Raw genomic sequence first — 24,042 nt, 5'->3', positions numbered from 1 at the left:
CCCGACCGCATGCGGACTGCGCCTGCGCGCGCTGGCCGGGCTGCGTTCGCGGCTAGAGAAGGGGAGGGGCGCGCACGCGCTCCCGTCTCCAGGCAACGGGAATAACAGAGGCCACCTGAGAGCGCCTGCGCGGCGGTCGGTTGAGGTGGGGGTCTGGTCTGGAAAACTAAGTCCTGGTGCTTCCCCTGAGCAGGAACGGTCGCCAGTGACTCAGGTACGCGGAAGGGGGGGACAGACATGGGGTCAGCGCCTCGACCCCCCCAAGGGCTCCATGGACAGAAGAGCGAGGGCTTGTTCCCACAGCGGAATCCCCAGCGGGGGCGCCCCGGCTGACCTCGTAGCACAGAGCGTGACTTCGGCATTCCGGATCTAAAAGCTGCAGCGGCCAGGTCAGGTGGCCCCCAGCTCTCAGGTTACAGACCTTCCGCCGTCCGCACCGCCGGGACTTCTTGGGTGAGAGTTTGGCAGCCAGGCACCTGCTGCAGGCCCTGAGCGGCCTCTGTGTTTGGAGTCAAGCACGGTGCCAGCAAGAGCCAAGCCCTGAGAGCTCTCTTGTGCCAGCCACTTACCTCTGGGCCTTAGTTTACCCACCTGTGAAATGATAGGGCTGGATTCAGAGTCCTAAGGTCCCTAAATGCCAGTCACGTAACTGAGCGAAACGTTCGGTTTATGGGTGAAGAACCGAGCCAGCAAGGGGAAGCTGCTTGTGCTGTGTCACAGGCCTAAACCTTGACTTTCAATTCGATAGCTCTTGCCATTAAATCTTTCCACCCATCCATACTGCGTATGGCAGGAGCATCACTGTGTATGGCAGAGGCTGGTACTGGAATAAAGCTAGGTGGCAGGAACACCCGTGTCACGTTCGTTTTTCTATTCTCAGGACCTAGTAAGTACCCACAGGAAATAATAAGCATTCACCAAATGCTTATTGGAGGAAAGCTCTGGCATACCCAACACCACTGTTCCTAAGAAGTTCGAGAGAATATGTAGGTAGGACAAATGTGGAAACAGTTTACTTTAGCAGCTGGGGTGAACCTCAGACAAACTCCTTACAGATATCTGGTTTAAATCTCCCCTAGGCTTCAGTCCAGTCCCTGAATGGCTGGTCTCCAGTTGGCGCCACATCTGCCTGTGGGCGTTATGCTCCCATATAATAAAGCGGAAGCTCCAGGGCTCCTCTCAGCTAAGCAAGAGCCCTGTGAAAAAGGTGACTCTTCTCAGCGGTCCTCAATGGGGCACCCGAGGAACAATTTCCAGCAGAAGTTTTTGAGCAACAAAGAGCTGATGCCGGAGAATCTCTACACTCCCTCCAAATGGAACACGTACAGCAAAGCTTGGAGCTACTCCTATCCCCAGTGTGTTGGAATCAGCCAGCAGGATTCCAGAAGCAGTCCCCAGGGCCAAGCAAAGGGTTTGTTTTACTCATCAGATCCTCAGTCCTGGTATCCCAAAGCAGATAACCAGGAATTCATCCCCTTTACAAAGAAGCGAGTTGGGGTGGACCGGGCATACCCACTGAAACCTGTGTTCCACAGGAAGTCTCATAGTATGAGTGAGGCTGCCATTGATGGGGACCAGAATGTCTCTCCAAGACCCCCTGAACCAAGAGGGTTTCCATACAGCAGCGCTGGTTCAAGGAACTGGGAGAATTCATCTGGGGTTTGTGCTGTTGCTGCCACACAGGAGGAGAGGGCCGTGGCACATCCCAACAGGACTGAACGGGTGCAGATCCAAAGACTAGAAGCTGCAGGGGAGAGCTTACGGGAGGAAATCCGAAGAAAAGAGACCCTCCTAAGGGAAAAGCTGAAGAAGACAGAGGAGGAACTCAGAAGGATCCAGAAAGAAAAGGAACAGGCTAAGGAAAATGAAAAAAGAGAGCTACAGAGAATGACACTCCCCAGGAGGAGAGTTAAAGGTAACAGCAACACCACATACAAATCTACCTTCTCCCCAGAACTGGGGGCTGAGGAGGTCTTCAGCAGACAGAGGGGAGAGGATGAAACTAGAGGATGGCCTCAAGAAAATTCTAGTCCACTCCAGTTCTCTGATTATGGAATACAGAAGCTCAAAAGGGAAAGACTGGTGGCGAGCAATAACAAAATCCGAGACTTAGTCTCAGGGCCACCAAAAGAGTTCTCTCAGTCTTCAGGAGTGCCAGGCCGTGCTTCACGGGGATCCACCAGCAATTCTAGTCTGTCTAGGGCACCAGACTCCTCAGTTTCCAGCTGTTCTACCGAGGAGCCAGAACTTGGCGAATGTAGCCATTGTGGACGCAAGTTCCTGTTGCTCAGACTGGAGAGACACTCCAACGCCTGCAGCAGGATGCAGAGTTCCAAGAGGAAAGTGTTTGACTCCTCCAAGGCCCGGGCCAAGGGCACAGAACTAGAGCAGTACTTGAACTGGAAGGGATCGGCCTCAGTCCAGGTAACAAGGGCAGGGCCTTATGGATTTGACTTTGAGTGGGGATCATTGTAAAGGGACTGTTATATCAGTTTTCTTTAGAAAAAGTTCATGTGTCATATAGGGAGAGAGTGAGAATGAACATTTATTGATTACAACCGCGTGCCAGGCACTGTAATGGGAGCTTTTCATAAGACCCCCACCACACCCCTTTGGGGGTTTCACGGTCTCTTATTTTATCAATTCAAAAATCAAGTCTCAGAGAATTTTACTTACTTGAGATCACAAAAGGCTTTAAATGGCTGAGTCAGCCTATAAATCTGGGTTGGAATGACTTCAAAATCTAGACTTAAAAAATATTATGTCCTATCGATTATAAAAGTAATAAATGTTTACTACAGAAAATGTAAAAGATGGGAAAAATATAAGGAAAAACCATGCAGCTGTTCAACCCCCCCGCCCCCCGCCCCGAGAGAATTCCTTGCTCTTTGCAATATATGTTCTGCCAGCTCCCAAGATTAGGATTTGTTACTAACTCCTATAACCATATCTACTTTTCCAAGATTAGCTCAATTTTGATATACCTTCTTAGTAAGTATATAAAACACAATTAAATTTGCACTTTTGGTTAACATTCCAACTGCAGAAAAACTAGGTTGTAAAAAAACCATGAGACACTTCCGTGGTAAGGTTAGGGGTACCTCACAGGCACATCTGGACAGTCAGATCTGGAGAAGATTGTCTGTCTCATGGATCAGTCCACCACACCGCCAAGGTTATGCCCCTTGGTTTTTCAATGAGTGTTTGCCAAAGTGTGGCGTGCTGGCAAACGCTTTTTATTTTAGTAGTTTTAGTGTGCATTAGAAAAATATAACATCGTATGAAGCCCGTGGTGTCTAGGAATCATGAACTTAAAAGAAAAATATGAAGTGATCTATAGTAAGGGGAATAAAATGAAAGTGGTAGGCAAATGATCAAAGTTTGGGAAAGCCTAGACCATATGACCTCAAAGCTCCATCCAACTCTACTTTTCTAAAAAAATATGAGAGCATATTCTGTTTTCATTTCTTTTCAACACTCCCTTTGCTGCACTAGCACGTCTTGTCTGTAAGCACTTTACAGTTTCCATGCATATTGCTGGGGCCTTTGAAAACTCAAACTTATGTGGTGGCTGTTAGGAGAAGTCATTGGTAGTTATTTCTTTCAGTACTATTTGGAAGATCACCACAAGAAAGTCCCTTCTGGGTTCAGAGATAATCTGCCTGAGGCCCAGTTTCCAACATTTTGCTCTTGCAGATAATGATATGATCACCAGTTTTCCTGCTCTTTCCTGTTTTCTTTCTGGTCAACCCAATAACCCACTGGGGTCTTCTCTGTCCCACTATAGCGGTTATTTCTGGCCAGCACCTAAAAGAATCTTGTGTTTCTTAAATTCCTAAATACATTAGGAGTGAGTGAAGCAAAAGAATTGAGTTTCTGAGATCAGACCCCCTAGCTTTGTGGAAACTCATTTGGGGCAGTATGTTGCACTGAGGACACCAAAGCAGAAAGGGTCTAGATTGAGATGCGCTCCGCTCCTTGGAATGTCCCAAGTCTTATTCGAAAGCTTTATGCCTTTGGAAGCTGAGTGGTTTGTATCTCCCTCTTACTCGTCTGGTGTACTCATGAGAGTAGGTGATTTTCCTTGTGTCCTTTAATGTTCCCATAACTTCCAGTCTCCAGTCTGGAGACTCTCCAGTCTCTCCACTGGACCTTAAGCATTTGAGCACAAGGCCAACATCTTTGTGCTTTGTGATTGATGAGTGTTAACTGAATAAAATTTCAATATGATGAATTCAGTGTAACTATCATATAGTTGAGGAACTTCTCCCTAATTCAATTCTCTTTAAAGTTCCTGGATTCCATCTCTAACACTCAGATTCTCTTGTCTTCTTGTCTGTTTCATTCAGTAAGGCTCTCTCCTGAAGGATCCTTTTCCCTTGATAATATCTCTTCCTGTTATTCATCATTAATGATGTCAGATCACCAAGCGGCTACTTGCCTTCTTTCTTCTGAAGAATTTTACATTAATCTAAATCATACTTGAATACATTTTAAAAATCACGTACTGAGTGACGTATAAGGTAGATAAGCAGGATCCTGCTTCACCCCTCCATCCTAAACTGGCCCCCAGCAGCAGCCTTCAGTTCTGAAAGATGACTTTTTCGATATGTATTTCCATATTTCTCAATATGCTTATTTTCTTGATTAACCCATTTTACACATCATCTGTTGACTTCCTCTTATGAGTGCTGTGGGTAAAGCTTTCTCTCACATCTCCTCTCTTCTTACTTTTCTCTTTCCCTTCTCCTTCCATTGTAGTGGAATCACAATTTTGCGTTAAACCAGTAATCAGCTTTTCCATTATAATAACCACATAAATGTTGTTCACTCATCAGTGAACAAATTCTGCCTCTGCCCACATGCACCTGGAATTAGTAGTTGACTCATGTTTTCATTTGCTTGGTTTCTTGCATACCGGTCTCTAGTTTTTTCCCCTAAATGATCCATCTGATGTCAGACGCCTGTTAATGTTTTTGTAAATGTTCAAACACCTCTTATAATCCATCAATTTGATTTTTTTTTTTTTTTTAATTTTGGAAACCTCCCTCCCACCACTCTTTTTCCTCCTGTACCAGTCTGGACTGGTTATTCTCTAGACCTGGTGCAGACCTATTGTTTTAGGATTTCTATTTGTTCCTCTTGTGTGTTGGGTCCCATTTCCAGCTTCTTATGTCTTCCTTCTCTTGCCTTACTCTTTGCGTTGCTGAAGCTTTCAAGAAATGTGCTTGGGAGGCATGTTTTTTTGTCTCGGAATGAATGAAAATATCTATATAATAGCATTATATTTGATGGATGACTTGGCCAGGTATAGAATTCTAGGTAGAAAATGAATTTCTATTTGAACTTCTAAGGCATTTTTTCCACTAGCTTTTAGCCTCCAATGTTACTTTTGAGAAATCCGATGCTGTTTTGCTTCCACTGCCCAATATGAAACCTCTTTTGGTGTTTCTCTTTTTCCGAAAGCTTACAGGATTCTCTATTCTGAAATTCTGAAATTTTACAATGATTGCGTTGGATACTTGGTAGGCCATTTCAATTTCATGAGCAGTCACCTTAATTCTAGGAATGTTTATTGTTATTATTTCTTTAATAATTTCCTCCTTGTGCTTTTTCTGTTCTTTTTGAAACTCCTATTGGTCAGGTGTTGGATTTCTTGGATTGGCTTTTTAATTTTGTAATCTTATCTACTTTCTATCTTGATCTTTTTTCTCATTTGGAGTAGTTTTCATGACAGTATTTTACAACATTTGTTTTTATTTTTAGCTATCACAGTTTTTTTTTTTAATTTTTAAAAATTTACATACAAATTAGTTAGCATATAGTGAAACAATGATTTCTGGAGTAGATTCCTTAACGCCCCTCACCCATTTAGCCCATTCCCCGCCCCCCACAACCCCTCCAGTAACCCTCAGTTTATTCTCCATATTTATGAGTCTCTTCTGTTTTGTCTCCCTCCCTGTTTTTATATTATTTTTGTTTCCCTTCCCTTATGTTCATCTGTTTTGTCTCTTAAAGTCCTCACATGAGTGAAGTCATATGATTTTTGTCTTTCTCTGACTAATTTCACTTAGCATAATACCCTCCAGTTGCACTCACGTAGTTGCAAATGGCAAGATTTCATTCTTTTTGATTGTCGAGTAATACTTCATTGTATATATATACCACATCTTCTTTATCCATTCATCCATCGATGGACATTTGGGCTCTTTCCACACTTTGGCTATTGTTCATAGTGCTGCTATAAACATGGGGGTGCATGTGTCCCTTCGAAACAGCACACCTGTATCCCCTGGATAAATGCCTAGCAGTGCAATTGCTGGGTCGTAGTTCTGTTTTTAGTTTTTTGAGGAACCTCCATACTGTTTTCCAGAGTGGCTGCACCAGCTTGCATTCCCATATCATAGTTTTAATTTATAATAGTTCCTTCTGGTTCTCTGGTTGTAAGTTTTCTTTTACCTGCTTTGTTGCTGTTTCCTGAGGGAGGAGGAACGAGTTCATGTACTTGTTGTTTTTTCTCTCTTGTTAGAGCTTTACTCAAATATCTGGTGATCCTAGGCTGTCCATTCATATTTAAGTGAGGCTTGTTCATATTAGGGTTATCAAACAGTGAACCTTTGCATTGGGGTCACTCAGGGTCAGCATCTAATGGCTTTTCTCTCAACTGCTTGGTGCATCCGGAGAACTCTTGTCTCCTACAAGGGTGCCAATGTGTTTGATATCCTGGGAGCAGAGTGGGGGAAACAGACCAACAGTTCCGTAATTTGCCATGTACACTTGCACTTAATCCCAATTCTCAGTCCCAATATTAACCCTGTTCGCCACTGTGCCCGGACTTCCTGAGTCCACAACCTGTCTGGTTCAGTTTCTCCAGAGAATAAAGCCCTGTTCTCCTGTGAGGGTGCTGGAAGTGATGAAAACTTGGTTGTGCAAGATGGCAGAGGGGCCCCGGGATCCAGTTTATTCTTGCCATGCACATTCTCGTGAGCACCGAGCCTCCCAGTACTATCCTCCTTGGCAGGCCCTTAGCTTAAGTGCCTCCACTCTGGCAAGTCAGCTCTGCTGCCCTTTCCTGTTCTCTTTGACCTTATGGGTGAACACCCTTTACATTTCCTTGCTGTCTTTCTGATGACGACTCAGGAGATGAGGTAAACTCCAAGGTGAATGACCAGCCTTCCTCCTTACAGGCTGAACCTCCTCGGAAGAGCAACTGGAGACAGAAGCATGAGTCTTTCATCTATACCCTCCGTCAGGCTCGAGAAGTCCAGCAGGTAATTGCCAAAGGTGGAAACCCCTCAGACTTGCCTCCTATCCTGCCTGCAGAAAATCCAGATTATATTCAGTGTCCTCACTGTAGTCGCCGCTTTGCCCCCAACGTGGCTGAGCGGCACATTCCCAAGTGTAAGACCATCAAGAACCGGCCTCCACCTCCAAGGAAGCATCCCAGTTGAGCGGACAACAGTGGAAGCCTCCTTGATAATTCAGAAGGCTCTGCTTCTCGTCAGCAGTAAATGGGAGTAGAATAATTTGATGGAAAACAGAACTAAAAGTTTTATACCTCCCCCATCTGCCTGCAGAGCTTCAATCAGTGAGGAGAGACCCTTTGCTAAGCAGCAGGAGGCAAAAGGAAGCCTCAGCTTCCCACTAAATTACCAGCTCAGGCTGGAGTGCCTTGTTATTGCCCTAAGAACGGATGGCTGAAGGAAGACACTCGAGAGGCGAGCGGGCTACATTAAAGCTCTCTTCTCGCAAGCCCGACTTGTGATGTGTGCTGGTTAAGTGCCTGCATTCGCACTGCCTTCTTGCCACTGCCTCTGCATGTATGTCTGTGGTTCCAGTTAACTCTTCTCTTGCAGGAAGTTGGTTCATTACATTGAGTTGGGTCAGAGGATCATGATCACCCAGGTGGTATCTTATGAAAGATAATACGATTTTGCCATAAGGCAAATGGAAATTTATCCTTGACCTCCCTGATGCATGGTCCTGCCAAAAGCTAATACAAGTCGGTAAGGTTAGGGTGCCAGTATATCCTAAATCCTCCTGTGGTTACTGTGTACTAAAGGGAAACTCATCTTTATGTGCTTTACAGGGTAAGGGGGGGGGGGGAGGACCCAGTATGTCTCAGTAGTTGTTCTTTTCTAATGGATTTCATGTCAAAAAAAAAAAAAATGAAGAAACTTCAGTTTCAGCCACTGCTAGCATTCTGCTTTGAAATCAGTTTGCTTGTATGGCTTTTTCAAATGAGAACAAAATCTACCATCAAAGCAAGCTGAGACATTCCCGTGGCACACGTCCCTCTCCCATTACACCACAGCAAACATCTATCTTAGCAAGTAAACAGATGAAAAAGATACCAGATCTTTTTAATTTTCCCTATGCAGAATTGTGCATACTGCAAGTAACCTTCATAAATAGACCTTCAATAAATGGGGTTTGGAGATTAAAATTAAATAATAAAAAGAGGAAGTCCTAGATTGGTCAAATGGGAGAAGTGATAAGGTAATGCCTGTCAGGGGTAGTATCAGTTCAGATAGGATGAAGATTGCACGACAGATCTGAAATAACTGATCTGATTATGGTCCTGAGACCATCACTCAAATTGTTAGTTTCAAATATTAGAGGGGTGCCTCAGTGGCACAGTCAGTTGAGCATCCCACTTCGGCTCAGGTCACGATCTCACGGTTTGCGGGTTCAAGACCCACATCGGGCTCTGTGCTGACAGCTCAGAGCCTGGAGCCTGCTTCTGATCCTCTGTCCACCTCTCCCTCTGCCCCTTCTCCGTTCATACTTTTTCAAAAATAAATAAACTTAAAAGAAAAGAAAAAGAATGGGGTGCCTGGGTGGCTCAGTCGGTTAAGCGTCCGACTTCAGCTCGGGTCATGATCTCACGGTCCGTGAGTTCGAGCCCTGCGTCGGGCTCTGTGCTGACAGCTCGGAGCCTGGAGCCTGCTTTGGATTCTGTGTCTCCCTCTCTTTCTGCCCCTCCCCCACTCACACTCTTTCTCCCTCTCAAAAATAAATAAACATTAAAAAAAAATACTGGAAAAAAAACACCCAACCTGACCTGGGCCAATGTGACTAGGCAGACAATAAAGCCATATTTTACTAAACAATAAATGGCCACTCACTCTTGTTCCATTTCCTCTGCAGCTTCTGCTGATTGGGCTAACAGATCAGACCAATATGAAATATGAATTTAAAATTTTAGCTGTGAAGCTGAAAAAAATTTACATACTTAAAAAACAGTACATATTAAATTGCTTTATGTTCTTCCTAATTGTTGCAAAGAGGGATCACATAATGGAGCTTTAGGTTGGCCACTTGAAGAACCCTCACACACAGTGGATATTTAAACCGATATATACATTCATTCCCCAGGCAAGCCTAGTGAGGTACAAATTGTAAGTTTCACACTTGATGGTAAAAGCAATAGATGGCAAGAATGAGCTGTGGCCAAGGCCGCAAAGTGGTAGCTTATGGACTGCTTTGTCCTACAGATGTGTTTTATTTGGCTGGTACGGAACTGAAACTGGATTGACATTTAAAAATTGGGATATGGAGGGGCAGCTGGGTGACTCAGTCAGTTCTGTGTCCAACTACAACTTAGGTCATGATCTCATGGTTTGTGGGTTTCAAGCCCCATGTCGGGCTCTGTGCTGACAACTCAGAGCCTACACAGCCAGCTTCAGATTCTGTGCCTCCCTCTCTCTGCTCCTCCCCGTGCTCTCTCTCTCTCAAAAATAAGTGTTAAAAAAAAAAAATTAAAAATAAATAAAAATAAAAATTGGGATATGGAGAATCTCTTGAAAAGGCAGAAGTTCTGGAAACACCAGGCCAGCAACCCTGCATAGCACCACTGAGTGTCCTTCAGACAGGCTCACCACTCAGATAACCACAGCCCCTCCTGGCCTGCTTCACTTATTTGCCTTATCTGCCTTATCTGCCTGGCTCAACAGGCACTTGGGTTTGGGATCCCTGAATGATGTTATTAAGTTCACAGATCAGGGTCCTCCGGGGGAACAAATGTATGTGTGGGGAGTGCTGTCTTTAGACACAGGAAGCAGTTATTCATTCTTACATTGCTAGAGAAATAAAACAATAGTCAATGCCTTAGTGTTCCCTCCACTCTCAACATGTTTAGGCCTTGCTTATATTAGGAATATCTATTAGTCTTTTAAATTTAGCTTGATCTGATCTTTGGGAAGAGGTCAGAACCCTTTTTCTATCTAAGTCCATTCCTGGATAGCAGAGAATAGTGGATAAATAAATGCTGCTTGTTAATGTCCATGTGTTATACTACTTTATCCAAGAAACTTCAGTACATGCAAATGTTATGAATTTTAAAGTTCAAAAGGTTAATAAACAATGGGGAAAAAAATCTCATGGTGAAACTCACTTCATATAAAAGTATACGCAGACGTGCTGAGAGAGTATTTCCTAACAGCAGTGTATTTAATGCAGCCTAGTACCTTGTGGCCAACATTTGCTTTTGGTCATTAACTTATCGTTCTTCCCAACTACAAAGGAGGTAGCGCAGATGTGATAAAGTGTTTTTCTCTCTAATGTTCCTGATTCTGTGAGGTTTAGTGATCAGCATGTTTATTTCCATAGTTAATCATTGAAGTAATAAATGATTTTTGGCTTTGTGGCAGGAAGGAACATGTTTTGTAGTCCTGACTACAGCCCAGCCTGCCTTGACACTAATGAATAATACTACTTTGGAGGCCCAGGGATACTCATCTGAAAGAATTTATTTATAATACATCCTCGCTCCAGAGCTGTTCTTTCTCTTATGAATGTTTCCAAATATATGGCAAATCAAATGAAATTTGAGTTTAAGGCTGCTTTTGCTTTAAACTTTAATGACATGCTCAGCCAAGAGAAGTGATAACTTGGCTATGCCAGGGAGACCAAATACAGTTCACCCTCTTTGACGGAAAACAGATTTATAAACATAGACACACATTATCACTTGAAAAAGTCCACTGTGACTGAGGGGTAAGTATAAGAAATGATCCTTCCTCTTTCAGTGGCTCATTTTTTCCCTTCCGTCTGCATTTTAAGCACTTGAGAAGTTTGGGGAAAAAAGTTGTAGCAGCAGAAACGATTCTATTAGCAAGAAAAAGAAACTGGAAAAAAGCGAAAGATTATTTGTGCAAATGTCCCTTGTGTTGTTTCTATTACAAGGTCATTTATTTATTTATATAAAGACTCATGGAATCAAAGATTCATGAAGGCCTAGAATCTGGGTGTTTCATCCCCAGTGACTAAGGTCCGTGAGCAGGCATAGCACTGATTGAGAGTTTAAATGTTTATTTAAAACAGAAATGCCAAACCACTCCACCCTCAACCTTTCAAACATCTGGCTAACAATAAGCTAGTTCTTCAGCAACAATGTCAGAGCAGCGGAGTAACTCAGGTTATATTGTAACTCAAAAGCAATACTACTCGAAAACTGAAAACACCTAGCGCTGCAGAAAGAACGGCAGGACAAACTTGAAGAGAATTAGCTATAAAAAAAACCATTCAAAGGCATTTCTGCTGCCTAACCTTTCGCTTTTTATCTAATGCATGGCTGCCACCTTTGAACTGGTTTCTACTTGCATAGCTATTTGGTGGGAAAAATCATATGGCTGTCCCAGGCACAATTTGGGAAAGTGCAAATTGTCTCTAAGGCACAGAACTCAGATTCTCAGCCAGATTACCAGCAAACTAGACTTCCCAAGGGAACATGCTAGAGAAAATGACCAGTGTTCCCCTGCTAGAGAATGGCTCCCCTCTGGAACAAGAGCAGGGCTCTCCCCCTCCCTCTGATGCTTACTTTCATCCCTGTCTCAGCAATGTGTCCCTGTTCCTCCGTTCCACAGCAGAACCAATACTCAGGATTAACACCCAAACTGAGCCTGCCTCTCAGGCCTGCTGAGATGGTGAGTCTGAGGGATACAGGAACGTGAAAGGCCAGTCAGCCCTTAAAAAAATCAAAGGTGCATTTACATGATGAACCAAAACCCATTGTTAGGGTTTACAGCAAACCCCCAAGTCCCCAGAACTTGTAACTTTAATCTGGGGTTGGCCCCTTCTCTTATTTTAAGAAAAGGCTTTAGTGATTACGTTAGTACCATTGTACTAGGCTTCCCAGAATTGAGAAAACAATGGGAACATCAAACCAAAGAAGATCCCATTGAACAGAGTTGCCCATCCCCAGCCATGGGGTCTTCCCCAAGCATGAGCCTTTACGCCACCAGTTTTAGGGAAATAGCAAAATTTCCATTGCACAGGTCCTTCCAAAATATTATAGATATCAAACATTCATTTTTGGGGTTTGGGGAAAATGAAACACAAATTAATTTAGCTGTTTCTAGGGAGGCACGATGTGAGACTCATCAAGGCAGCCCCTATGACCCCAAACGCTAACAGAATATTGCATAAGGCTAGGTGGAAACCTAAAGCTCATATCCTTAAGTAAAACCATCAAAAACTTTGAGGACACTTTCTCTCTTTGGGAAAGCTGGTTCGTTCCTGTCCATAAGGACATAATGACTACGGGATTAGAACGGAGCTCTCAGCCAAATTCCTTTCACTTGGCGGCTTCTGCCTGTTTTGTTAGGCTTCAGGGACTACCAGGTTTTGGTGCTGGCTTTGGGCCACTCAAGTAGGAAAGATGATACAGATTCATTGATATGGCTTCATAAAACACCAAAAGGGGAAAATACTGACTAGACATACAGAAAGGGAGTGGTTGGGGCTGCTGAAGTCAAGGTTAGAACCCTAAGAGCCACGAAGGCAGAGCACTCTAGACCTTCTTAAAGATACCAAGTAGAGGCAGCTACAGGAGGCCCTCTCTCCCTCATGGTTTTCTCTTAAGGCTGTTCTATTGCCCCACTGACTCAATTCTCCATGAAGCACCTCACTTTTTAGAGGCATCTTCTAAAGTTAGGAAATCCTACCTGCATCGGCCACAGACTGAAACTCCAGCTGTGTGATGAGGAGGGACCTAGCCTTCTTTCTTGACTCCTCACTGAAGAAATTCAATCGACCCTCAGAGGAAAAGCAATCTAAGCCCGCTTTTCCTCCTAAAGCATGTAGCTGCGCAAAGTAACTGAACTTTCTGAAAACAAGCCCTAGATTGACTCCACCAGACATATTTTCCCAGACTCAGGGCTCCTGAGAGGGTTTTACCACTTCACCGCTCTCCAGACGACCCTGGATGGGCCCCACCTGGTTCCAGCCCACTCAAGTTTTACACTTTTCCCTCCTCCACCCAGAGGTGCAATGCCTGGTGTTGAATTCCCAAGGCAGCTTCCAAGTAATGGTGAAATGATAAATGGGATATAAGCTGCTACCAGCAAAATTAAGGTGAGCATTGTGTCTCCTCTTCAAAGGTGGGATCACCAGATGAGGTACAGAGCTGCTGTTGCTATGGCAGTCACTGAGGACAAAGCCAGGGCCGTGGGGCTCTTCCATTCTCCAAACAAAACCACTCCTAGATCCTATCTAAGAGGCAATGCCACTTTCCAAGTGTACACGGAAAGTGCTTTGGAGCCTCCGCCTTGCACTCCTTGTCTGCAAGTGAACAAAGCCAGGAAAGCGCTCTCTGCATTCAGTAAGTGTGCTGTGAAGTTCTTTGGATCCCAGTTTCCTGGAGGCCATACGGGCTCAGGAGACTAGAGGCTGGGTCGACAGGAGTCTGTTCCCAGGAGGCACCAGGAATCTGAATCTAAGTCAGGCTTTGGATCCATTTCCATCTCTTCCTTTGCTGTCTGAGTTCCTTTGGAATGCATCCCCTCCTGTCCAAACAAAACACAATTCCACATTAACAATACTGCCACCAGTCACCGCAGTCCAGGACTAGGTTTTCAATGTTGACTTGTAAGGATCTGTGGCCACAGTTTTGTGAGAAGCTCGTAATACTACCCTTAGATAATACCATAATAATGCTACCTTAAATAAAGCCAACACCTTTACACTTGCTGCAGGCAGGGTGACCAACTGTTTGCCCAGGACTGTAAGATTTTCTGGAATGCAGAACTCTAAGTTTTAAAACTGAGACAACCATGAGGTGCCTGGGTAGCTCAGTCGGTTAAATGTCCGACTTCAGCTCAGGTCATGATCTTGTGGTTTGTGGGTTCGAGCCCCATACCCGGCTTGCTGCTGTCAGCATGGAGCCTGCTTTGGATCCTCTGTCTCCCTGTCTCTGCCCCTCCACCACACATGCATGCACGTGTATGCTCTCTCTCTTTCAAAAATAAATAAACATTAACAATGAATAAAAGTGAGACAGCCCTAAGCCAAACAATCCTCCTGCCTGCCACGGCTGCCAATCACCCCATGCTTGCCTCGAGTATATTACTTCCCAAAGTCCTTTCATAGACATGATTTCATTTAATCCTCAAAACAACCATAACAAAGTACATGGTATTATTTGCCCCTTTTAGGTGAGAAACCAAGTTTCACAGAAACAAATTTGTCCAGACACACAAAACTGACAAATGGCAAAGCCAAGGGTTGAACCCTATTTCCCAGTCCTGGTTCACTCTAAATAGAACTAATGGCTAAAAGAGCTATGGCTCTTGAAAAACAATGCAAACAGCATTGAAATTATTTTTATCAAAAATGTTTAATATGAACCTAATTAAGTCTTAAGTCTAACTCCTAGTTTATAGAAATGACAGGGTGACAAAAGAACAAGTTAAATAACGTTCTAAGAAGAAAAGACAAATCCAGAATGTAGCTCATTTTGTTAAAGAGCCGACCCTGTTTCTTCAACAAATTGATGCCATGAAAATTTAAAAAAAAAGTTCATATATTGAAAAAAAAAAAATCATATATTGAAAAAAAAAGGAAACCAATTTGACAATAAACTTCATATATTGAAAAAAAAAGAAAAGTGATGGTAGTAGAAAGAAGTATTCTAGATAAAAAAAAAAATAAGAGATATAACAATGTGATAATGTAACATAGGGCCCTTGACTGGATTCTGGACTCATAAAAAAAAAAAAGTTATAGAGGACATTTTTGTGGGAAAACTGGGAAAATTCGACTATCAATTGGGTACTGGATGAAAATTGAGAATATCAGTGTTGAGTGTGATAGTAGTTTGGTGGTTAGCTGGGAGAATGAATGTGTTTATTTTTGGATTTGTGTAAGAAAGTATTTAGAGGGGCTATGTTATGACTTCTATAATCTATTTGAAAATGATTTAGCAAAATAAAAAATATATATACACACATATACCCACATATATTTTAAATACACACAGATATATACCCCCACATATTTTAAATGTACACACACACTTTTGAAACATGTTAACAATTGTTCAATCTAGATGGTGGATTATGAGTATTCGCTGAACTATATGTTTATAAAGTTTTTCATAGTAACAAGTAAAAGAGGGGTGCCTGGGTGGCTCTGTCAATTAAACACCCAACTCTTGATTTCAGCTCATGATCTCATGGTTCGTGGGACTGAGCCCCAAGTCGGGCTTTGTGCTGTCAGCACGGAGCCTTCTTGGGATTCTGTCCTCTCTCTCTGCCCCTCTCCCACTCACATGTGCACTCTCTCAAAATAAATAAATAAGCATTAAAAAAAAATAATAAAAGAAAAAATATACAATAACAAAAAACAAAGTGATAAAAATGATCTAACCGAGGTGCCTGAACAAGGCCCAGGGCTGCTGAAATTAATTACATAAGTTACATCATCAAAAGATAAGTCTCTGCAAAGGAAAAGGTCTATTTCAATTCTTGGGTGTTTTGTTTCTGTTACTCTTCAAAACAGTTAGAAATTGAATTATTCCTTTAATGCTCTCACCTGCTGCCCTCCTTCTAATTTCTTGTTCAGCTTCTGTAGTTGGGTAAAAATCTGGAGGTTTTCTTGCTGTAGCTTCTGTTGTTCAGCCAGACATTTTAACACCAGCCCGTGCAATCTCTCAACCTCTCCCTGCAGAGTGCTGCAGGCACAGGTAGGAGTTAATGGCGTTCCCTTCCCAGCACAGGTCTCTGCAGGACTCAGCCGAGGTGGCTAAGGAGAGAAGAAAGAGGTCACAGGTGCTTCTGCATGCTTATCCCAACTCCCCAATCCAACCTTCCTCGAAATACTATCGGACCTTACTTTAAAAGTAAAAAGATAAACCACACACACACACAAAGTAAATGCAAGAGAAACAGAAAGCTGCTGGGGTTACAGTAGCACCTGGCTCTAACATAACAGCAAGAGAACTCTCAGTGCCTCAGTCTCCATTATGCTAACGTAAAAAGAACAATCACCTGTTTTGGAGAACTTGGCAATTAAATTTAAAGTGCATGGCTATCATCCCATTTAAAATGCTGAAGTGGGGGATATGGTTTGGAACAAGTCTTTCTGATCACAGTGAGAACACTGTGACCCAACAGGTCAATATTCATGAAATGCAGTGGATCACACTTTAGAAGAGATTTAAAAGGTGTTCAGTAAATAGGACTGCCAAAATAATTCAAGAAAGTTAATTGATAGAGGAATTTAAATGTTCACCTTAAAGTTTCAAAGGTTTTATTACACCTTTTCTAGTCTGGATTTCTCTCCTTTCTTCCACTGTACTTCGTTTATAGGAAGGGTCAGCAAATGATAGCCAAATCCGGCCTATTGCCTGTTTTTGTAAATGAAGTCTTATTGAAACACAGTCATGCTCATTCATTATGTATTATCTACAGCTGCTTTTATGCTACAGAGTTGAGTAGTTGCAAAAGGGACTGCATGGTCCATAAGCCTAAAATAGTTACTACGTGGCCCTTTATAGAAAAAGCTTGGTGACCCCTGGTTTACATTTGAGGTACTTACCACAATTTGATTTCTACCAAGGTTAGGCACACGTGTGTGGCTCCCTCACGAGACTACAAGTATTATTTCTGACTCATATTTAGAGCCCCCAACCTACACTAGCAGTGTCAAGAAAAAGTGGATTTGAATTTTGGAACTTTAATTTTGGTACTTCTGAGGCAAAGAGAAAAGAAAGTCCTCTGGTGTGGAGAACTGTTAGTGCATCAGGAATGTGAAAGGGTCAATGTTTTTCCAAGGCAACTCAGGTAAGCCTAGGACAGAAGCTTTAAGCACTGCCGAGTAGACAGTATAATGAGTTGATTCAGGGCAGTGGGAGACTGAGGAAGCTAGAGGAGACAGGCCAGGAGAAGTGGAGAGAGCTCTCTGGTTACCTAGTTGTGACTCAAAGGCAAAACGTTCAGTTACCCAGGCTCCTACTGGGGGCTTGTGTTCCGAAGGAGCTTCAGAGGCCACTTTGAGTCCTTGCAGCTCTTCATAGGGCAGGGTGTCTTTCTCAGACTCTGAAAAGGCTGTACTTAGGGGAGATGGGCTGTCAGGCATGGGGATGAATTCTGCATTTTCCAGCTCCTATGTATAAGACAAAGAATCTCATCAGTTCTGTTTGAGCCATCTATTTTCCTTCTCCCAAATTCCCATCTTGCTATAGCTTTCACTCTGCTGTGACATCAGCACCCCCTAGTGGGGCATGACAGTTGTGAGTACAACTCAGCTCACCGGGCCTGTCAATAGGACATCCCTTCCTCAGAGGAGTAACAGTGATTTGAATTCAAACTCAAATTCAAGAACATGGTTTGGAGTGTGTGGCACATCTCCTTGACACACTTATTTTACACAGTCTGTTCGAGCTGGGAAGCTTGAAGGTGATGGCAGTGAGGCCAATGCCCAGGCTGAAACGTTAGGTACAACAGTGCCTCTTGCCTCTTGCATTCATACTCCTAACTGGCTATCAAGTTTCATCATCTTACACGGGAAACTAAATCTCTAGATTTTTTTTTTTACGTAAAAATATAAATTTCACAAACTACAACGTAGTTTGACAAAATACAGAAAATGACAAAATCCAGATGGGCAAAAAGACCAGCAATTCCATCACTCCTAAATAAGCACTGTTAAAATGAGCAATACTGTGTTCAGTCTTCATAGCAGATACTCTTCTATGCATTACATATTTTCTAAGAGAATGGGATCCTGCTGCACAGGTATTCCATCTTTTTCTGCCCAGCCACATGTTGTAGCCCACTTTCCATCTAAATATACTCCAACATTTTTACTATCCGCACTTCAACATTCATAACCTCTCTATTGTACAACATTCCAACTGCCCCAATAGTCCACTTCTACAAACCACAGTACAAAATCTCTAAGCTTAATCTGCACACATGCATTACAAAGACTGCTTCAAGGAAGGTTTTATTAATTTAAATTCATTTAATACCGGTATGAGAACATTTTGTGTCTCTTCTTGTCAGGAAGAAAAAAGAATTAGAGGTTTGGTAGTTTCGTTCCAGGTGGAAGTCAGAAACCTCGATGCCTACTGCAAAACGCTTGAACAGGGCATGGGACACGGAGAGATTCTGACGGCTCCTTTCTAGTTCCTGTAAAGGGTCTGCTATTTTATCGAAGATACCTCTGCCAAAGGAATTACCTTTCGAAGCCAGCCAGGGCAGGAGCTGCTGGCCCCACTAATGATCCCCATGGCCTCCGTGGGACTGACTAAACCTTCCATTCCTCGGTCTGCTTCCATTGTTCCTCGGAAGCCTCCGCTTGGATCAGGAGTTTCAGATTCCCGCTGACTGTCCTCCTCTTCTCCCCCACCGCCGCCGCCTCCTGGGCTAGCACTCTGAACCACTGACAGATACACAGCACAGAAAGAGAGAGCCTTGCTAGGCAGCAAGAAAGATTTACGATCTCACAGCCCCCCTGACCCCTGGAGAGCTTCCTAGAGTCGCATGAAGTAGTAGCAACAGTGTCAAGATATTTGGGACTAAATTTGTAGTTTTTATACAAGATTGAATATCAGCATCTTTATAATGATAATTGACTTCTACATCCCAAACTTACTCATTTCTATGTCCATAGCAGATTATCAATGTTCTAAAGCACTACTGAACAGCCGCCCCGACCACAGCTCATTGAATCTACCGCCCGTGCTTTAATAGATACATCCAGACTCTAGCATTCTCCACCGAGGCTTGTCAAGGTTTCGTATAAATACAAAGCACTTTCACATTTGAGCCAAACAACTCTTAAAATGGCCAGATAAACTCACCACTAACTTCCTTTCTGGAGAAGTCTTCAACCATTAAATTCATTAAATTCTTTTGATAACGATTTGTAAGAATTTTTAAAATATGATGGCTGGTTCTTTCATATCATGTAGCACATTCCAAGTTATCTTAATGAAGACTAGCTGACATGTAGTCAAAAAATGGAATGAAATTTTAATATGGGCCAAAAAGATGTATTTGCTAAAGCTAAAAAAGTAAGTGCATGGTATATTCCAAAGTTAAACGTAAAGGACTGTTCACGATCACCAGCTATAGTGGCTTGCAGACTGTGTCACACTGTGATCCTACCGAAGCAGCAGACCTGGAGATGCCAACAAAAGCTCCGAAGCTTGTTTTAAATGGCTTTTAAAAATAATGTTACATTTGAAATATACAAAAGACTATTTTAACACACGTGTAAGTTTTGACGCCTAACAAAACAAAAACGTGAATCTACCACTTGAAGAACTAGAACTGTACTTTCCAATACGGTAGTCACTAGCCATATATGGCTATTTAAATTTAAATAAAAAGTTCAGTTCCTCAGTCACGGTAGCCACTTTTCAAGTGGACAGCATACATATAGAACATTTCCACTGTTGCAGAACGATTTATGGGACAGTGCTGAACTAAAACATTACCTGTATCATATCTGTCTTGTGAATTCCTTCTCTTTCTCTGGCCTCCTACCTACACGTAACTACTGATTAATTCTGTATTTGTCATTTCTTTATATAGTTTTTAAAGTTTATTTTGAGAGAGAGCGAGCGCCCGTACGTGTGAACAAGGGAGGGGCAGAGACAGAGAGAGAGAATCCTAAATAGGCTCTGCATGGTCAGCACAGAGCCCAACGTGGGGCTCGATCCTACAACCTTGAAGTCATGACCTGAGCCAAAATCAAGAGTCGGACACTCCATTGGAAACACCTCATAGAGTGTATGTGTGGTTTCCTTTATTCACGGAGCTATGTGTTAGATCTGTGGGAAAGAACTACAAGACACTTATCTGCTAAAACACTGAAAGACCCTAACGGTCAAATTTTTAAAATCTTATGTATTGGAATATCCCAAGAATCTGTACAGTTCTAGGCTGTGCTAGTTTAGGGGTGAATGGGATTTGAACTCATTCACGTTTAGAGGGTGTTTGAAATTGAGAACCAGTAGACCCATCTATTCTGACCCTAAACATGACCCAAAGTAAAAAAACTGGATCCCAAAGATTACAGGTGGGGAATTCTTGAAGCATATCCATATTCAAGTGGAGATTAAAGAAGCCCAACGGAAAGAACTCTGTACTAACGGTGACAACTGTGGACTGAACAAAAGCTCTTTTTAAAAGGGCTATTTTGAAGATTGTGATTCTGACCCAGAGGGAACCACAGTGACTGGGAGAGGAAGGAATCACATGTTAAAATTCTTAAATAAAAATTTATTGACTTAAAAAAAGAGTCTAGATACTGAACCGACTGAGCCATCCAGGCACTTCTATCATTTCTTCTTAAAAAAAAAAAAAAAAAAAAAAAAAAAAATCAATCACATACTTATATATCCTTAAGCAATATATAAATCTGGCTTGTTTTTCAACTTGATAAAAAGGCACATAGTCTGCTGCAGCTTCCTTTTTACATTTCACATTATAGACCTATTTGTAGATGTTCATTTCTACTTTCGTACAGTATTCCACTGGATGGTTAGAACCCATCCAACCAACAAGTATTTATTGAGCATTCACCATTTGCCGGGCACTCTTCTAGGTAATGTGGATAAAACTAATGAATAAAAAAAACCCCAAAATCCCTGCCCTTATGGAGTTTACATTTTCCAGCTAATTGATATGTGCTTTTAATCTTATTTTTTCCATTAAATACTGTTCCAGCAAAACAATGCTGTAAGAGAACAGCTGTGATTAGCAAAAAGATATTTTATCATTTGGGACAGATATTAATATGCACAAATAAATGCTGAGCAATAGATTACTAAAAGAAACTAATAAAAGGTATGGTGTGCGTGTGTGTGCGTGTGTGTGTGTAAACTAGAGTTCAACAAGTCTAGATCAGACTTTCAACTTTCTTTTTCTTGGATTAATTTGCTTTTATTCTGGGTCTTTATCTGTGTTGATTCTACGAACTATCAGAATCCAAGTTTCGAGACATCAAAGAGTACAGGTACTTTAGAGCAAGTGGAAAACCAAAAAGGAACACAGATTTAATTTTCTGGCATAGTCCTAAATAACAGAGAACCATGCAAAAAGCAGCCAGAGGAAAGCTATCAGAGAGCTTTGGGCTGATTCTCCTAACTGCTTTGAAAGTTTAGCCAACTTTTAATTCTGAGGGCCTGTTTGGAAGAACTATTTCTATAGACGGGAATAACCCTGGGAATACGGTGGAAGCAAAGAGTAGATAGAACCATAGCCCCTAGCATGGTAAGGAAAGAAACAATACATAAGCCACATTACAATGTTGGGCAAGCCACTTCATTACTTCCATATGCTTGGTTGGCAAAGATGTACTCTCCCTCTGACCACAATGTAATAAAAGTCATAACTTATTGTGAAATACACCCAAAATATGATCCTCCCTCTTGATCACCGTATTCCTCATTTCCCAAAGATATTTCCTATTTCCTTTTTTTTGGAGACTGCATGGAATCTAACCCAAAGACCCACAGCTCAGAAAAACCACTGGTACCTGAGACACTGCTACTTACCAGTTCCAATGGATAAGCCACTGCTATTGGAACGGATGGTCTTAGAATTCAATACTTTCTCTGAGGAAAAATATTCAGTAGGTAAGCATCAGAAACAGCTATAGGCAGGAAAAGTGAGAAGACTAGACTAGGGAATTAATATACGAGATAACAGCTATCTCTCACTCCAGATAACTTTATAAATACTTACTGTTCTAGATATTAAAGCACCACTAGCTACCCTAACTACATCCACTATGTAAAGTAGCAATTCTTAACTGCTCTTTGGAATTATCTGAGAAGCTTTACATAGTAGCAACCTAGGTCCCACCCCAGAGATTCTGATTCAATTGGTCAGGACAATGGGATTTCCAAAAGCTTCTTGGGGGATTCTAATGTGCAGCCAAGGTTGTGAACCACTGATCTAATAGAATGGACTTGGAAACCCTCATACGGGCTTTTATAATTTAGTTCCTAACAGAGTAATCCTTATGCAGAAAACAACTGATTTAGTTTCCTTTTAAAGGTGTACTGAATGTTTCTCTCAAAAGCATGAACACAGGCAACAAATTAGCGGACAACTAGAGATAACGATTCTATGGCAGAGGAAGAGCCCAAAGTTATCATGTTAAAAAAGTCAGAAGGTTGCCAATGACAAATGTCAGGAAATAACAGTGTTCTGTCCCCGTCACAAGGCATGGCGTCACTGTTATAAGACTTAAAGGAACAGCCTCTTTTCTTAGAAACACTTCTGTTTCTAAGAATGTGACCATCAGTACCTTCAGTGTGGGTCTACCCTCTGTCAAATCCATCCCAACCCACACATATGAGACACTTACCAACAATGAGAATGGTGTGCCAGCCACGGCAAGATAGGTCTGGGACGTGATGCAGAGATCCAAAAATAGGCCGAGGCCATGAGGTGCAGATATCAGAGCCATGTGGTCTCTCTGTGGGGGTCATTGCCAGGCGACCATTACCACCATTGCCCCAGGCAAAAATGTGATTATCTAGGGAAAAAAATTAAACAGCAGATAGTTTAACAGAAAAGTGACTTCCCTACTCTTTGGGTTCCCCATCTTTATGTCCGAGAGTTAGAAAGATTTCCCACTATGAACAAAACAAGGGAAAGCTGTTTATTCCCCTAAACAATTCCTGATGCCAACCTGGAAAAAATGACGCGTCTATGTATTGCCTGCCATCCATCTATCCACCCATCCATCCATCCACCCATCCATCCACTCATTCAACAACCTTTTTTGGTCATTCAACTGTTTATTGGGCATTGATTTCATGACATGCACTGCTGGAGGTGTGGGAATACAGCAGTGAATAAAACAAACTCAACTACTCTTGTGGAACTGACATTCTAGTCAGAGGAGACTGATCAGTCAATAAGTATCAAATACTTCTGGTAGTCATAAGTGTTATGAAAGAAGATACACGGTAAAGAAAAGTGGAAATAAAGACTAATAATGGGGTAGCATTATTTCAGATAGGGTAGTCAGAGAAGTACTTGTCCATACTTCAGCAGAGACCTGATTGAAGTGAGAGAGGGCTATGTGGATATGTAGGGGAAGAGCTTCCCTGGCAGAGAAAACAGCAAGTGCAAAGGTCCTATGTGAATAACAGGAGCATCATGAACAAAGAGTAAGAAGGCCCCTGCAGCTAGAGCAAAATAAGCGGGGGGGACAGTGGTCAGTAAAGAGGTCAGGAGGTAGCTGGAGTCCTAGTCATATAGGGCCATGCAGGCCACTATAATGGCTTTGGTTTTTACTGATTGAGATAGGAATCCATTAGAAGTTCTGAGTGTACTAGTAGGTATGTAAAGGATTCATCAGGCTACTATGAGAACAATCAATTGCAAGTGACCAAGGGTGAGCAGGGAGACCAGTTGTAGTAGTGAAGATGGTGGGAAGTGGTTGGATATATTGTGAAGATAATCGATAGGATTTGCTGATGAATGGGATGTGGGGAATAGGATGAAGCTGCCATTTCGTGAGACAGGAAAGCTATAGGAGGAACAGATCTGGGCAGAAAATCAAAAGTTTGATTTTGACTATAATACGTTTGTCTGAGATGCATGTAACTTCTTATCCAAATCAGAGCATTTTTTAATGAAAAGGGGGTACTATTAATGATGAAACCTGGACAATAGGGATGAATGAGGACTGACCTGGGAAAACTGGGCTCTAAAGCCACCATATCTTTAGACATCTAAGTCCAGGGGCTGATGAATAACCGAGCCTGGAGTTCAAGGGTGGTGACGATAT

The 24,042-nt window shown here is 42.4% G+C and overlaps 2 protein-coding genes and 1 non-coding gene across 8 annotated transcripts in view; 2 read left to right on the top strand and 1 right to left on the bottom strand.

Annotated features, from left to right (window-relative positions):
- Positions 1-104: 104 nt before the first annotated feature.
- On the top strand, positions 105-13,059 carry ZC2HC1C (zinc finger C2HC-type containing 1C). Of its 6 annotated transcripts, none has more exons than XM_049612465.1 (5): positions 105-214; positions 881-990; positions 1,080-2,424; positions 7,188-7,271; positions 10,653-13,059. In XM_049612465.1, exons 3-5 carry the CDS (start codon positions 1,099-1,101, stop codon positions 10,758-10,760), a joined length of 1,518 nt encoding a protein of 505 aa, XP_049468422.1. In that variant the 5' UTR covers positions 105-214; positions 881-990; positions 1,080-1,098; the 3' UTR covers positions 10,761-13,059. The 6 variants fall into 6 exon arrangements, with proteins under 6 accessions (XP_049468422.1, XP_049468423.1, XP_049468420.1 ...); XM_049612466.1 differs by lacking the exon at positions 10,653-13,059 and adding an exon at positions 7,578-10,285; XM_049612463.1 differs by lacking the exon at positions 10,653-13,059 and having other exon boundaries at positions 881-986; positions 7,188-10,285.
- The window catches only part of NEK9 (NIMA related kinase 9), a 38,740-nt gene continuing 25,994 nt past the window's right edge, over positions 11,297-24,042 (bottom strand). Inside the window, exons 17-22 of the mRNA XM_049612460.1 lie at positions 22,609-22,779; positions 21,791-21,850; positions 18,464-18,666; positions 17,224-17,385; positions 15,814-16,023; positions 11,297-13,787 (exon numbers count right to left, since the gene is read on the bottom strand). Coding sequence (XP_049468417.1) covers positions 13,665-13,787; positions 15,814-16,023; positions 17,224-17,385; positions 18,464-18,666; positions 21,791-21,850; positions 22,609-22,779 — 929 coding nt within the window. The 3' untranslated portion in view covers positions 11,297-13,664. The remainder of the gene's footprint in view (positions 13,788-15,813; positions 16,024-17,223; positions 17,386-18,463; positions 18,667-21,790; positions 21,851-22,608; positions 22,780-24,042) is intronic.
- On the top strand, positions 19,938-20,088 carry LOC125910618 (small nucleolar RNA SNORA18). Its single transcript, XR_007454113.1, has one exon. It is a non-coding gene; the product is annotated as a small nucleolar RNA SNORA18 (small nucleolar RNA).

The sequence above is a fragment of the Panthera uncia genome (assembly GCF_023721935.1).
Source record: "Panthera uncia isolate 11264 chromosome B3 unlocalized genomic scaffold, Puncia_PCG_1.0 HiC_scaffold_1, whole genome shotgun sequence".
NCBI lineage: Eukaryota > Metazoa > Chordata > Mammalia > Carnivora > Felidae > Panthera > Panthera uncia.
This window is presented reverse-complemented; position numbering and strand designations above follow the sequence as displayed.

Coding starts and splice junctions, on each gene's coding strand:
- ZC2HC1C (XM_049612462.1), top strand. CDS start 1,099: ATGGCTGGTCTCCAGTTGGCGCCACATCTGCCTGTGGGCGTTATGCTC. Junction 2,425..7,187: donor AGGGATCGGCCTCAGTCCAG/GTAACAAGGGCA, acceptor TCCTCCTTACAG/GCTGAACCTCCTCGGAAGAG.